The following is a 16567-nucleotide window of genomic DNA, read 5'->3' as shown; positions in this document are numbered from 1 at the left end:
CTCGATGGGCTCAGGGTAACACTCTCCTGCAGTTGTTCACTGTCCCTGCGGCGTGCTGATCTGCCAGAGCAGCTTCACCCACAATGTTGGGCACGCCTTGCTGTTTCCTTAATTTCCGAGCAGGACAGGGATTTCACGCGCTGCTGCCTGCCCCCACATCAGAATGACACTCCAACGTCAAGCAGTGAGTTGCTCACTTATCTTGTTTTATTGTCCCCACAGAGCCGATACTGTTTCTCTGCACAGGGGCCCTCACAGCTGATCACACGGCGGCACGTGCATGCAGTCACTCTCGTGTCCTCCCCCTCGCAGCAGGCTCCCCGCGCTTCATTGGCGGCGCGGGGACACATCATTACAGGCAGTCTGAGCTGTGCCGCCAGTGTGACAGGAGAACCAGAGAGGCTGAGCTGTGCAGCCAGTGAAATGGACAGGAGCACCAAAGGAACCGAGCTGTGCAGCCAGTGTGATAGACAGGAGAACCACAGAGGCTGAGCTGTGTAGTCTCTGTGATAGATAGGAGTGCCATAGAGCACGAGCTGTGTAGCCAGTGTGATAGACAGGAGAACCAGAGAGGCCGAGCTGTGCAGCCAGTGTGATAGACAGTAGGACCAGAGAGGCCGAGCTGTGCAGCCAGTGTGATAGACAGGAGAACCAGAGAGGCCGAGCTGTGCAGCCAGTGTGATAGACAGGAGAACCAGAGAGGCCGAGCTGTGCAGCCAGTGTGATAGACTGTAGAACCAGAGAGGCTGAGCTGTGTAGCCAGTGTCAGTGTGACAGGTGAGAGACCCAGTGAGACTGAGCAGTGCAGCCAGAGTGAACTTGAGAGACCTAGCAAGACTGAGCTGTGTAGCCAGAGTGACGAATGAGAGACCCTGCGAGACTGAGCTGTGCAACCAGTGTGGCAAATGAGAGACCCATTGAGACAGAGCTGTGTAATCAGTGCGGCAGAGGAGAAAAACAGTGAAACAAAGATGAGCAAATAAAGTGGCAAATGAGAGCTCTGGGGAGACTGAGCTGCACAGCCAGGGTGACAAATGAAAGACTAGGGAGACTGAGCTGCGCAGCCAGTTTGACAGATGAGAGACCTAGTCACACTGAGCTGTGCAGCTCCAGACTGACGAATGAGAGACCCAATGAGACTGTACAGTGCAGCCAGAGTGACAGATGAGGGATCCAGTGCAACTGATCTACAAAATCAGGGTGACAGATGAGACCGAACAGTTCAATCAGTGTAGCAGATGAGAGACCCAGTGAGACAGAGCTGTGCAGCCAGTTTGACAGATGAGAGGAGACCCAGTGAGAGTGAGCTGTGCAGCTCCAGAGTGATAGATGAGAAGAGCTGTGCAGCCTTGGTGACATGAGAGATCCGGTAACACTGAGCTGTGCAGCCAGAGTGATAAGTAGAGACCCATGACATTGAGCTGTGCAGCTGGATCAATGAGGGACCCAGTGAGACTGAGCTGTGGAGCAAGTGTGCCAGATAAGCGACTGAGCTGTTTGGCCTTGAGAGACAGGAAAACCTTAGGCTGTGGGCAGTATGGGGAGGGAGCTATAAACGATACTCACACATCGCCATCTCGTGACCCATTTTAATGCAGTTTTTCACTTTGCTGACTGCTACCTGTTGCAGCATGTTGCACAACAGTGTTTATCTGCTGCCCACGCGCCCTGGTAGCCAGGCAATACCTTGTTAAAAAGCTGCCTGCGGCCGTCACTGAAAGCACCGCAGAGCAGAGCGACTGTCTTTCTACAAAGCACGCCTGGAAGAGGAAGCATGGGCGGGGCTTACACAGCGCGAAAGGGCAAAGTTCAAAGCCACTGGATATAATTGCACTTGAACTGGGTCCATTAGTGGCTGAAACAGGAAGCGCTCGCGACAGAGCGGAAAACATGACTGCCTTCAACAAGCCGAAGGTAAAAGGGATCTATTTACGTTCTAGATACAAATGCGATTCTGGAAATGTATAGAACGGCAGGGACGGGGACCTGAAAGTCACACTCGCTGAGTCTTTTCTGCAGCGACATTAAAAAGAGAAACATTTACAAGCGGGCAAGATAAGAAACTAAATGAGTTCAACCTAAAGGCTGCATCGCGATACCTTCATTACAGTCACTGCTTAATTTGTGGGAGTGGTTGAAGATGTCGAGGTTAGACGCCGTCTACCCACTATTTGACTCATTGCACACTATGTCTACCCTGCTGCAAAGCCAGCCTCTTTCGGCGGGGTGCCACATTTGCTGAACTCGCCCCGGTGTCATTTTCTGACACGCGGACATGGCGCCTTCGCGTTGTGTCTGCTTTTGTTCAGAGCAGCAAGTGGAGAAGAGGGTTAGTCAAAGTCGAGCTTCGCACATAACAAAAGCCGGAGTTAAGGGGCCATTAGGCCTCTTTTTGTTGGAGTATCCCTGGCTGGCACCTGGGCGGGGTGGGGGCAGCCCTTAGCTGCCAAGGTTTCAGATTGCTATGTGTGACATTTTTTAAGTTTCAGTGCAATTATGAGTGACATTTCAGCGATTATGAGTGACAATTTCTCCAGAGCAAAACCAAGCAATGAAGTCCATGGGAATGGATAAATATTAAAAATGATACCCGGGACTTTAAGTGGGCCGGGTCTAACTGGTGCTGAGCACCGGCAGTTTTTTAAAAGGGGGCTCAAAACGGGTCTCTATCGGGCTCTGTTTTGTGCCCTGGCACAGGCGGTCCGTTTTTTCCAGACTGCAGTGACAGCGGCACATCGATGGGCGCTGCTCACTTCTCACTAGTGGAGCAGTTATGGCATGACGTCATGCCAGGTGAGCATTGTAGGGTAAGTGAAATCCTTTAAAGAGAGGCATTTTCTCTCTGGATTTCCCTTCTGCTTTTGAAACTCGGGAGCAGCAACATTGTCTTGGTGTCACCAGTGGAAGCTTCTTCAACTATTGACAAAGCCAATAGTTCTGACTTCTTGTAGGTATGATGTTACTTGTTGAATCATATCTGGATGCAATGACAGAAACAACAAAATACAAGTCGGATGGCACACTATGCTAAACAAATTGGACCAAGTGACGTGCTACAAGTACCTGGGTGTTCTGGTGGACAGCAGAGGGTCATTCAAACCCCAACTAGAGACACTTTACCAAAAAGGAACCATGAGTTATCTCGCAATGAAACCCCTTAAGAAGATTCTGCCAGACCACACGCTCGATCCCTTCCTACAAGTACTTAGAGCTCGTCTCCAACCAACATTAACATACGGGAGCGAATCAACCCTAGGAAAGGATGCACAGACACTAGACAAAGTGATCGGCAAAACCTACAGGTCACTCTTTCAGCTTCCTAATTACGTCTCACCAGCACAAATTCGTCTCGAATTTGGAATTCAAAAGCAAACGGTGGAAAGAAGGGGCAGCTTTATAAAATGTTGGCACAAGATCAGAAACGGAGAGCCAGGCACCCTAAACAACCACCTCTGGACTGAACTGCAAAGACGTGAACGATCACATGCTAGAGAGTACTTGATGCAATCACTAGAAAGCCTAGAACTGACTGGCCTCTGGAACAGCTCAGTAGATCACAAAAGTTTTAAAAAGCAAGTTACAAAAACAACGAAAATAGTATCGCTACTTGAAGACAAAGAAACCCTGGCGAAAAGAGCCCATGGCTGGATAGTCTTAAACGACTATAAAACCCTCAAACCACAAGCATACTTAGACCACGGCTTCAAGCAAAGGACAAAGGAGAAATTCTTAAAATTCCGACTAGGTGTACTACCGATCCTCCCTCATCTGGCGCCATGGGAAAGGAACCTTAAAGATCAAACCTGCCGTCTCTGCGGGGCAGGACCGGAAGACCTAACTCACATAATATGTATTTGTCCCAGCTTAATGGACATAAGGAGAACACTACTACGTGTAAAATGGAACCAGGAGGGGGTCAGGTCGTGCCGACAGGCAGTTAAACTGTGCTTCAACCCAAGCGAGATCCAACTAAACTGCAGAACTACAAAATTTCTTGATGCAGTGGCAAAGAGAATCAAGGAGGCACAAAAAGAAACACCTGCCCAATAGCCGGAAACAAGTCCTAGGACATTTTTCGAACTTACGGCCTGAATGCAGAAGAAGTAGAACTAGTGAATCATCTCAACTTTTGATACTTATACTTTTATTTCCGTCAGCAACCACTTTCTCTTTTAACAATGTATTTTAAATTGTGAGTTTTAATTAACTGTGCAATAAAAAATTTACCTACCTTTACCTATGCTAAACTAAGCACAGATTTTTAGCTTACCTCTTTTTAAGCCACGCCCTTAATTACTTTGGCCATGCCCCTTTGAGAGTTTTTTCATCCCACTTAAAGCCCTGATTATACCCTTTTGAGCGGTGAGAAACTCTAAAAAGATCTTGAAACTGCTGCAGAGCACCTGAAATTAAAGGTTCCTATTGATCACAAAACGGCTGCTTTTTTATATCTAGGTGTTCTCTGTATTCTGGGATTTGTATACCCTGTGCATTATGATAGGAAAGGAGAAAACTATTATTCTCAGAATGCAAAGTGTTTAGGATTAACAAGTCAGTCGACAGCTCTGGCCATTATACCACATCCTCTTGCCACTTTCATGGTTAGTAGTTGGTTCTGTTTTAAGCGGTGCTAACAGGAGAAATTTGTGCAAGCTGCCTCCTGATGAGAAACCCGGCACTTATTTTTTCTTACAAACTAACCACGGATGGAGCTTCACGTTGAAATACAACTTTGCTGACCTTTTTCTGTTTCCCTCCTGTATCCATCTGTGGGCAAAGTTCCCTGCTGAAATTTAGACACTTATGCTGTTTGACAGGAAACTTGTCTGCAGATTAGTCAAATGTCGCCAAAGTTATAGGCAAACCCCAAATGCCTTTCCAGTTGAATCTGAGTTGCAACCATAACCACACTGTTGTTGTTTGTGTGTGTGTGGTTGTGTATGTGTGCGTCTTTGTGTGTGCCCACTTTGTCAGGGATTGAGACTTGCACTTCACTTGCCATAGGATGGCCTTTTATTCATTTGCTAAAGACTATGGCACCGTTTGACAGAACATCCCAAAATATGCAAGTTCTTAGTGTAGGTTTTATATATGGAATTCCGTGATTGACAGGAGTGATTATGCACCCAAAAAGAGATTGTTTTTAATGTGTATTTAATCTGATGTACTATAAATTTTGTCATTCCGCCAAGTTCAATGTTGTTTTACAAATAGTTTATATATTTGTATGAGTTTTAGAGCTACAGTCTGGTTGATTTATTTAACATTTTTGTAATATTGGCAAGATCAGAACTTAGCGTTTGCATTCCGATTATCTTACATATGTTGCATGTGACTTGCTTTAATTATTCCAGTATTACTAGAAAGAACTGAAAAATGTGGACTTTAATATTACTTTCCCCACAAAAGTGAAAACAGATGTGACATTATTTACCTAGCACATTCAGCTTACAATGTTATGTAAATGTTTTGCAGAGTGGTCCAGTTTGGGGGTGAGGGGGGTGTGGGGTGGTAGGGGAGAGGTCTAAAAAGCGGCGTTTCACATTTTCAGTCACGCAATGTTTTCTTTTTGTTGCAGCAAAAACTGCCAAATGTAATTACACCATGCTTATCTTTACAAACTTTACCCAGAATGTGTTCTTTTGGTGTTTGATATAAACCCATTCATTAGTTTTTGAAATGTTTGTATTCCAAAATAGTTGAGTGGACTTCGAAAGTATCAATCATGATTTTTTTATAAGAAATTTAAAATTCCAAATACAAATCCGATTGGATGAAGCTGCCCTCTTTTCTGGCGCTCAGACCTTGTCCTTATCTCACAAAATACGCTGCATTAAGCTTCGCCTATCGCACATTAGTATACATCATCTGATATAAAACCAGCTGAAGTAATATTATAAATATAATCCAAAAAATAAAAACACTGACATCAACCATTATTTCGAGGCAAGATGGCGGCCGTGGCGTGGGCTGTGTGAGCAGCTCTTCACTCCAGCTCTGCATTCCTGAGAAAAAGCATGTTGGATACGGACTGAATCGCTGTCTAAATATCGGATTTGTTCTCTGAAATTGCCCATTATCATCCTGGCCTGATCCGACGGCAACCGGAGGGCAGAAAAAGCTACAACATGCAGAGAGAGAAAATTGTATCACAACCCGTGTAGCAGCGATATATCGGATTGTGCAGACCCGGAGCAGACTCGAGTTTAGGACCCGGGAACCCGGACCTGGCTGTGGGCGTGGAAGCCTTTGAAGGTTTTGTTTAGCTTGGACGCCGGCTTTTCATTGGCGTTACTTCGAGTTTACCGACGGATGCTGCTTGACATTCTCTGACCCCGAAAGCGTTTCCCGCTGTGGCGTTTTTCTGGGTTTTTTACAGGATTCCAGTGTTCAGCTGTGCGTGGAAGCGGTGGGTCTCGGAGAAGGAAGAAGATGCCTCCGAAAGTTCAAACAAAGCCTCAGACCCGGAGTGTTAAGACGAAGCAGCCAACCGAAGGAAAGCTGGCCCAGGCTAAAGATACCGTAAGTGAATCTCTGCTTCCACCAGAAATTAAGACTACTGACAGAGCGGAGAACGTTATGGGTACTGACTTGCACGAAAAAACTCCTCTGCCTCTACGTAATTCTATACAAGGCACTCTTCCGCTCCACGTTTAAAAAAAAAAAGAAAACATCAAAACATAAGGATACTGTATCCTTAAACTCTGTTGCATCTATAGCAGACATACCCGAGCCTATAATTGATGTTTCTGTTGCAGTAACAGAGGGGACAATAGACATAACAGAAGCTATTATGGATTCAGACTTACGGGCTCGTAGCCCGCAAGGGAGTATGGGAGATAGAGTCCAAACTGATCCACCACAGTGTGCAGGGACCGTTGAGACTCTTTTTTGAGTATTGATTCTAACCTTTTGGAAGATGCACTAATCCTTCAAGAAGGCGGTGAAAACTTCTACTCCATGTCCGACCACACTTCTGACGATAGTCTAACCCGTAGTAAGGACTGGGCGGATTATACTGCAGAGAGTAGTTCCTTAGGAGAGGATGAAGATGATGGGGACCTAAGAGCCATCTCAGTCTCACCTAATGCAAGTGTTGCTACAGTTAAGAGGCGTAAAAAGAGGGGGTCTCATAATCGTACTCTTACCAAACCTATTGTAGAAGGCTCCGAGAATACGGCGCCAGATCACGTAACCAGACCCGATATCCCTTTAGAAAACAATCTATCGGCAGAAACTGGGGCTGCAATTGCTGAGACATCTGCTAATCCTGAAACTGGAAATAATCTTGTTGAAACCCCCACTGAAATTACGTTAACTATCATCTACAATACCATGATGGCGCATCGGGCAGAAAGTAAATCTGAAAATCTTCGTACTCAAGCCACCTGTACTAAAATGAAAAATGCTATTCGCCGAGCAACTAAAATTTCTGCTGAGACTGCTGAAAGAGTAACTGAAGCTGAGGCACGCATTTTGGCTCTGGAGTAAGAATCTATGTCCCAGAAGCAAGAACTTGAGAATGTTAAAGCACATAGGGACGACCTTTCCTACAAGTTAACAAGCCCGCAGAAATAATTAACGATTTCTTGGAATACCTGAAAAGAAGGAAGGGACTGATGTTAGACAATTTGTTATTGGTCTTTTAAATTAGGCTTTTCCTGACCTAAAATCATGGGACTGGGCAAAAGAAGTCCAAAGAGCACATCGTTTCCCCTTTTCTATAAAGAAACCTCGTCAGGGTGAGATAGATTATCCCCGGACAATCCTTGTCAGCTTTAATAATTTCCTCGCTAGAGAGGAAATCTCAGCCTTAGCCAGACCCGAGAAAAGAGCGATTGCAAAAGGATGCCCATTTTTTGTGCGGCCAGATTTTTGTCAGGCAACGGTGGCCCAGCGGTGGCATCTTAGACAACTAATACCTGATTTTCAGAAAAAAGGGGCCACCGTTTACCTTCAGAACCCAGCCAAACTAATAATCTTGTGGAAAGGACAAACAAAATTCTTCTTATCAGAGATTAAGGCTAGGGAGTTTCTACATACATTATAAAAATTAGATCGTTATTAGGCAGGATATTATGTTTCTATTTAGTTTGTAATATTACCATTCCAAACTTAATTCTTAAGTCATTAGGGTGTTATTTGAGTCTAATTTTTTTTTTTGTCTGCTTCTCCTTTTTTTTTCTCTCTTGTGGTGTGTGGAGCTGGAGGGACGCGGCACTCCATACTTTACAGGAACTGGAAGTTCCTGAGCCTCATATGTGGGGGAGGGGGGGTGGGTGACTGGTCTTGGACCAGGGGGTGGTGGTGGTGGTGGGTTGTGGGGTGTAATGCAGCAACAATAGTTAATCCGGGCATTGTAAAACAGATTAGTTGGATTTTTATAAGCCATAAGAGTATTAAGAATCAATTAAAAAGATTATTGTTCATTGTGTTTTTCAAAACTCCAAAATGGGGAGAAAAATTAAAATCTGCTCGTTAAATATCAATGGCCTGAATGATTTTAAAAAGTTAGGGATTTTGCGCCATTTGATTCAATCTTTGCAATTTGATATTCTGTGCCTACAAGAGACACATATTCCTTGGTCTAAGAGAAGTTAGTTGAAAAATTTGGGTCTTGAGCTTCTAATCTGCTCCAAACAAACAGTTGTCACAAGGGGAGTTGCTGTTCTCATAAAACGAAGGATTGGGAAATGTGTTAGAACCTTAGGCGATAAATGGGGGAGATGGGGACTAGCGGAAATTGTTATTGAAGGGACTAAATTTACTGTTGGTTCTATATATGGTCCAAACCTAGACGATAAGGAAGTATTTAACCTAATTAATTCTGAGTTAGCTGATTGGAATCAACCTTTAATTTTATGTGGAGATTTTAATATCAATATTGATGCTAATTGTAATATCAGGAATACTTGGAATTACAAAGGTCGTAAGATCCAAACCTTTAGAGCCCTTAGGGAACTAATCTTAGGGAACGGATTGATAGATGTATGGAACAAGCTAAGACCCACGGAGCCAGGCTTTACTTATTTTTCAGCTCCACACCAAAAATGTGTTCGTTTAGACTATTTTTTTATCTCTGTAAAGCTTACTGAAAATATAAGTATAGATGTTTTGCCACAAATCGTCTCCGACCATAACCCTATTGTACTAGAATTATTACTTTCTCCTCAGGATTATTTTCAAAAAAGGCAATGGTCATTTCAAAGAAATCTATTGTTAGATCAGGACTATCTAGCTCATATGGATATGACTATAAAGGAATTATTTTTGAACAATAATAATACGGCTTCAATTCAGACAGTTTGGGACACTTTTAAATCGATTATAAGAGGTGAGACCCTGAGCTATTCGAAATACCATTTAAAAAAAAAACAAGCTGAATTTAAGGCCGCCTTGGACAAAGTAACTCAGGCGGAATTAAAGCTAGCCTCTAGTATCGGATTCGGTTCTGGTGTACAGGAAGCTCAAAAAGCTCTGAGCGGTCAGCCGTCCATTCATTCCTGGCTGAGCAGGTAGCAGTGAAGTACAAATTATTTAAAAAAAGAATGCTTTGAACTAAGTGAGCAGACGGGCAGAATACTAGCGCAAAGACTAAGGCAGAAAACAGCTATCACCGAAATAATTAAAATTACTGATCAAGTTGGAGTAAGTCAAGCGTCTAGGTCTGGTATACTGAAGGCATTCCGGGATTTTTATCAATCTCTGTATAATAAATCGAATGATGGTACTAGTGTAAGGAGCGATGCGTCCAGTTATTTATCAAATTTGGACTGTTCCTCTTCTCTCACTGAAGATCAAAGAGCAGTACTATCCGCCCCAATCACTTGGGAAGAGATAGAAGGGGCTATTCTTGGACTAGCTTCTGGTAAAGCGATGGGTTCGGACAATATCCCCATGGAATTTTATCGTACGTTCCGTAACGTTCTGAAACCAGAGTTGCTAAAAAAATTTCAAGAAGCATTTCATGGCCGGTCTCCTCCCTCATGGTCATTAGCAACAATAGTTGTATTAAAAAAAAAAGGAAAAGATTCTATAGATCTTGGGTCATATAGACCAATTTTCTTAATAACCTCTGACAGCAAGATCTTTTCTAAAATTTTAGCAAATAGGCTAAATGATCTGATGCCTAATTTAGTAGCTAAATTTAAACACGGCTTTATAAAAAAGAGACACAACGGATCACATAAGAAGAATTATCGCCTTCTTGGATTGGGCGCAGGCCTCGGGATCCCCAGTCGGAGTGGCCCTACTGGACGCCGAGAAGGCGTTTGATAGGGTCGACTGGGGGTTCCTTTGGCGTGTTCTGGCTTGGAAGTGCTTCCCTGTGGAATTTATAACGGCCTTGAATGCTTTATATAACGAACCCAAAGCTTTAATCCGAATAGCTACCGATACTGCTACCACACTATCAATAACAAGGGGGACTAGGCAAGGGTGCCCTTTTCCCCCCTTGTTATTTGCGCTTTATATAGAACCATACTTGCAAAAACTCACAAATGAGGATAGCATCCCCCCGGTTATAATTCATCAAATAGGATATAAAATCTTAGCCTATGCTGACGATGTTGCGATCGTCACATCGGATATCAGTTTGGCATTTCCTAAGATCATAGAACTAGCTTGTGAATTTGGCCTATATTCCGGTAACAAATTAAACATTGCAAAAACACAGATAATCCACTCTGCGGCCGGCTCACCAGCTGGTTTGACACTATCAACCACGGCTCTTTACCTAGGTGTGAAACTGTCCGCTAAGGTAGAAGATATTATAGGGCTTAATCTTGATCCATTACTTGCTTCCACTAATAGGTCTCTTGAAAGGTTAAACAATTTACATCTTTCTCTTTATGGCCGTACTAATGCTCTCAAGATGCTTTTTTTCCCTAAATTTCTTTATTTTTTCCGACTATACCTTTATTGTTCCCCTCTAGCTTTTTTATAAAACTAGATAGAATAATCTCAAGATTTTTATGGGGATACAAAAGAGCTAGGAGGTCTCCCAATTGGTGTACCCTACCTATGCTTAGAGGAGGTTGGGGAATGCCGAATTTACGCCTATACTATCTGGCGGTATCGCTTAGGCTCATGAGTGGCCTAATCTTTCAAGGGATAACTATAGATGATCTCACATATCCATCAATTTATGTAATGATCCTTGGTACTCAAGCAAGACAATGTCTAGTACGTTTTACCGAACCAAGTTATTACAAAAAAACAAGATTTAAAGTCATGCTAACGGTTTTTCAGATATGGAAGCAATTTAAGAAAAGATTTTGTTCGAATAGCAATTTTACCTACTACACACCACTATTTGATAATCCGATGTTGCCAACAATATTCACAGATCATATTATGCAGCGCTGGCAAAGTTCTAACATATCCCGGTTAGGGGATCTTTATCAGGAAGAACAATTCGTAACATTCATGTACTTACAACAACAGTATAATCTTCCCAAAACCGATTCTTTTAAATATCTGCACGTACGCAGCTTTCTAAACACAAAAAATTTATTGAACACTAATAAAATTAAGAAAATTGATGTATTGGAATGCTGCTGGAAACAAAATAGAATCGGAGTGATTTATCAGACAATGATAAACCGAGTAGAAGGTAATCTTGAACTATTTAACACGAAATGGCAAAGGGATTTTGGGATAGAAAGTATTAATGTTTCTGATGCCTCGGCATTGTCCGATCAAGTTTTGTGTAATGGATCTTTAAAAAGCCAATTCTTTATGAGCATATTTGACCTATACTATACCCCTGCTAAATTATTGAAGTGGAAAGCCAATAGAGGTGATAAATGCAGCCGATGTGGATTTCTTGGCGCAAATTCTATTCACATGTTTTTTCTTTGCCCTAATCTAACGCAATTTATTTCTGAAATTCAAAAGTTTTTAAATTGCATTATCAACCGATCAGTAATACTTTCTGCCGAACTCGTAATACTTGGTATCCAATCAAATCCCGATAGGCTGCAGACAAGAGCTGAAGAAGGTTTTTTATTTATATCTATGTCTATTTTCAGATATTGTATAACCTCCCACTGGCTTGATGTTGATCCTCCTTTATTCTCTCAGTGGCAATCTAAATTGCTAAACATTTATCAATTAGAGAAAGCTGTGTACTGTTTAAAGGGGAAGAAAAAGAAAGCTTTTGGTTTAAAAATGTGGGCCCCTATTTATAATTGGATTCAATGTTAAAAGTCTAATCTGTTTACTCATGTCAACCCTGTTAAAGTGATGCTCAGTTCTGTTTATTCTTTATCTTTATTATTTGTCTGATCTGTAATGCTCGGCTAACTATTTATCTGCTGCTACAAAATTTAATAAAAATATATATTAAAAAAAAAACATCAACCATTATGGTGAACCACTATTTAGTCATATTTATCTATTTGATAGTTTTGTGTTGAACAGACCAGACCCATAGGGGGTAGCAAAGCGCTTTACATGAGAGAGAAAGAGGTACAAACAAAATGAAAATGCATTTAAGAATAGTGCAGAAAAAAAGAGTAAAATCAAAATCAAAAATATGTTCGACAATCAAAATGGACAAATGCGGGGCATGAGGTGAAATGCTTGAGGCAATAGAAACCTCCAGTGGCCATCTTACGGATGTGCCCTGGGGACGCAATGACCATTAGCGCCCACTTTGCGCACCTCTGGGGCTCTTTGATATTACAGGAGGTGCCGCAGATGCTTGTGCGGCCCCTTCTGTAATAGATAGTGCTGCCGCACATATAGCGCCAGTGCTATCACCAGAGGGCTTGATGCCGTTTGCCTCTGCGCCCGCGCCGTATTATAGAAGTGGGTGCAGAGGCAAAGAAGTTGTCCGGAGGCGCACTGACAGTGCTCCACCAGAAAGGCGGTGCACTGTTAGTGCGCCCCTTGGTGGCAGGACTCTAAAATGGGGACATCCACATGCAGGCAGGTGCAGTCACTCCCTGCATCCTCCTGTAAAGGGATCTCTAATCCTCCTTAAAAGGGCAGTTGGGTTGGCGTCCGCACAGTGAAATACAGAGCCGCTGCTTCAAAGCCACTCCATTTTTCACTTGAATGCGCTGATCCTAGGGCTGACATTCAATGTAATAGGGTGCACTTTCCCTGTTTGTACCTGGCATACCTTAAAACAGGGACAGTGTGCGCTATACTAAGCACGGCCCCAGGAGTCTCAGGATTTTTGAGCGAACCAGGAGTAATGTGTCACCTTTCTTTCAGGAGAGGGGGTTCTCCTCAGAGGGCTGTTCAATATTGTGGTTGTCAAACTGAGAGGTCATGTTCAAACAGTAGTATTTTAATTACTATTGGAATTGATAGTAGGAAGAAATTCTACTGATTACTTTTGGAATTGAGTTCTAAATCTCGGGACATTGTGCAAAAAAGACTATTTCACCGACCTGGATGTATTCCGTTTCTGCAGGTATGAGTGACTTCAAGCTTTTTTGGTGTTGTTGCCCACTTAAGATTTTTGAGTTTACGTGCTAAATATCTTTGAAGGCCCTAATGAACTGACTGTTTAGGGTGTCTAGCTTAAATAGGGTCTCAGGGGCCTAAACCTTGAGGCATTGTGGTGGAGGAGACCAGCAAAGGCTTGCACCTCTAAGGATCCTGATTGTTAATGACCACGTTGCCATGACAGTTTGAGGCCTTGTGAGGACGGCAGCCATCTTGGATGCGATTTACTACTTAAACTGCACCCAGCAATGACTTATTGCTTGTTACTAAGATTACTCATCACCCAAGTGGCAGCATCCATGGATCCTTGTCATAAATGATGTTTCCTGAATTCTTGCTAAACATGGAGCTCCTCTGACTGGTCTGGTCCTTCGATTCTTCTTTGCATCATCTTCGCCACTGGTGACCTGCAAAACAAGAAAAGAAAAAGAACATTAACAAAGCGGCAGCACCAAAGCATGGTAATTTGCAAATGTGCTGCAAGGACAGGTACCTACAGTGAGAATGCATCTCTTCCAAATGGGAGACGACCTTTATCACGCGGGATTTTTACCGCAGGCGCTTTACAACGCGGGTTTTACAACGCAAGTCGTTTCAACGACTTGCGCTGGAGGGCGCCACAAGCTAAGACATAGTACGATTTACTTTCCAACACCTTCCCTACTGTATGTAGGCTAGTGTTGGAATAGTAAATCGTACTGTCCCTAAGTCCAGCGCCCTGCAGCGCAAGTCATTGAAATGACTTGCGTTGTAAAACCCGCGTTGTAAGATACCACGATCAACATGATCGCGTTGTATCATCATATATTCCTTTCAAATACATCTGTAAGAACAAGAAGAGAAAAGGATTCAAGGCCCAAATATGTATTAGTTTTTGGTAATTGCTGCGCTCGAACCACTGGCTATAACTAGCGCAGGAAGCATTTAGAGTTTATTGAGTGTCCTAGTGCAACATGCAAGGTTAAGATACTGCGATTATAAGTGTGTTGTGTGCATTGCATAGAACGAAATATTAGAGAAGAAAACTTTTCAAGACAGTAAGCACTGTTTTATACGTATATAGCCATACCCGCGAATCAAGCTAAGTGGGAAAGAGGGACAACTATCAGCCTGATTCATAAAGCTAAATTGCCCCCGCAATAGCTGCGAAAATGCAATTGCGGGCGCAATTTCCCTAATCGGCATTCATCAAGAAAATATCTAAAGCGCAAACAAAAAATAGCGAATTCACAAATAGATTCTCAGATTCCCGGCAGGAGTGCGCCAAACCACGGAGTCTGAGAAAAAACTTTGCGAAATCGCAATACAAGCGCAATCGGTATTCATGAAAATTCTCTAATAGCGAAAAACCACAAATTCTCTGTTTGCGAGGCGCAAATTAAGGACAACCCAAAGCAGGTGGTAACCATAAAAGCCATTAGAATTTTTTTTTGAAAAACTGTTGGCCAATCAGGAACAGGTGCAGGCCTGACCAAACACACATAAAGAGATTCAGCAGCAGCAGTTGGAGTCTCACAATGCCAGGAATGTACATGGTGGTCAGGCGGCGAAGGCTACAGCGAGCAGCATGGAGGAGACGCAGAATACAGGACAGGATATTCCGCCAGCGGGTCACCCTGCTGGGCCAAACCAGGGAGCAGATATATGCAAAGTACCGCCTGAATGGGGAAATGATAATCCAGCTAATACTGGACCTTGACCCCCTGATGCAGCACCCAACAAGGCGGACCAATGCTGTGCCTACACATGTACAGGTATTGTGTAGCCTGCACCTCCTGGCCTCTGGGAGCTTCCAGGGGATAGTAGCGGCTGCTGGGGGGATATCCCAGCCCACCATGTCACGCTGCCTCAGGAGTTTTGTTGACGCAATGCTTACCCAGCTACACCGACACATCACATTTCCAACCAGCCAACAGGAACAGGACTTGACAAAGCTACAATTCTACAATGTGGCCCATTTCCCATCTGTGATAGGATGCATAGACTGCACCCACATCGCCATCTGCCCACCAGCTGCGACGGAGTACATGTACCGGAATCGCAAGTCCTACCACTCCCTTAACATGCAGATGGTCTGCAATGCCAAGACATTCATAACTGACATTGTGGCCCAGTACCCAGGGAGTACCCATGACTCATTTATATTCCGGCACAGCGGCCTCCACACACGACTGGCCAGGGGAGACTTTGGGGAAGGACACCTACTTGGTAAGTACACTTTGTCAACAATGTCACATTGCAATGAAGTAGCTGCGCAGCACAGGCACTCACCCTCTGCTCCTCTCATTCAGGTGACAGTGGCTACGCCCTCCGGGAATACCTCCTCACCCCATACCTCAACCCTGCTACACCACAGCAACGGCGGTACAATGTTGCTCACATACAGACAAGGAATTGTATAGAACGGACTTTTGGGCTACTGAAGAGCCGGTTCCGCATACTGCACAAGACAGGTGGGGCCATGTATTACAGTCCTGAATTGTGCTGCCGCATTGTGGCTGTCTGCGCAATACTCCATAACATTGCCACCAAGCGCAGGATACCTGTTGACATCTCTGGCAGTGAGTCAGAAGGGGACGACCAGCCACCTGCACATGGGCGTCATGCACGCGGGGAGAACCCAGCTGAAGGCCACAGACGCCGCAACCACATCACAATGAACTGTTTCTAGTGAACCCTCTCCCCTCACCCAACATATCACAATTGCATGCAAATGTTAATAATGACACTACGCCAATGTGTGCTGCCAAATTAAATCTTATTGTTTGAATCACAATAATGTTTCCAGTAGACATCCTTTCATTGCAAACAGTATTTCAGCATACTGCTGCGTCCAATACACAGGGCAGGCTTATGTTCAGCCTGTGCCTGTAAAAGTACTCCAGCACCCAAGCGCCTCTCCGGCTCCTCCTCATCCACCGCACGTGTCCCTGCATTGGGCTGGTGCTGCGTCTCAGCGCCCCTACGTGTGAGGCAGAGTGGCTGCTCACACTTGATGTCCCCTCACTGGCATCGTCATCCCCGACAGTGGCAGGTACAGCAGGGTGAAGTGCCATCACGGCAGTGGTCAGGCCCTCAAGTACCCTGGCAACATCCTCGCAGCATT

At 43.9% G+C, this 16567-nt stretch overlaps 1 protein-coding gene across 3 annotated transcripts in view; it reads left to right on the top strand.

The window, feature by feature from the left end:
* The first annotated feature begins 1792 nt into the window (after positions 1-1792).
* Positions 1793-16567, top strand: part of LOC144768344 (adenosine deaminase-like) — a 150426-nt gene continuing 135651 nt past the window's right edge. Inside the window, exon 1 of one of the 3 annotated variants that reach the window (XM_078651930.1) lies at positions 1793-1914. In XM_078651930.1, coding sequence (XP_078508056.1) covers positions 1891-1914 — 24 coding nt within the window. In that variant the 5' untranslated portion in view covers positions 1793-1890. The remainder of the gene's footprint in view (positions 1915-16567) is intronic. The other 2 variants (XM_078651929.1, XM_078651928.1) reach the window with 2 other exon arrangements.

This window comes from Lissotriton helveticus, chromosome 7, assembly GCF_964261635.1.
Source record: "Lissotriton helveticus chromosome 7, aLisHel1.1, whole genome shotgun sequence".
Classification (NCBI taxonomy): domain Eukaryota; kingdom Metazoa; phylum Chordata; class Amphibia; order Caudata; family Salamandridae; genus Lissotriton; species Lissotriton helveticus.
This window is presented reverse-complemented; position numbering and strand designations above follow the sequence as displayed.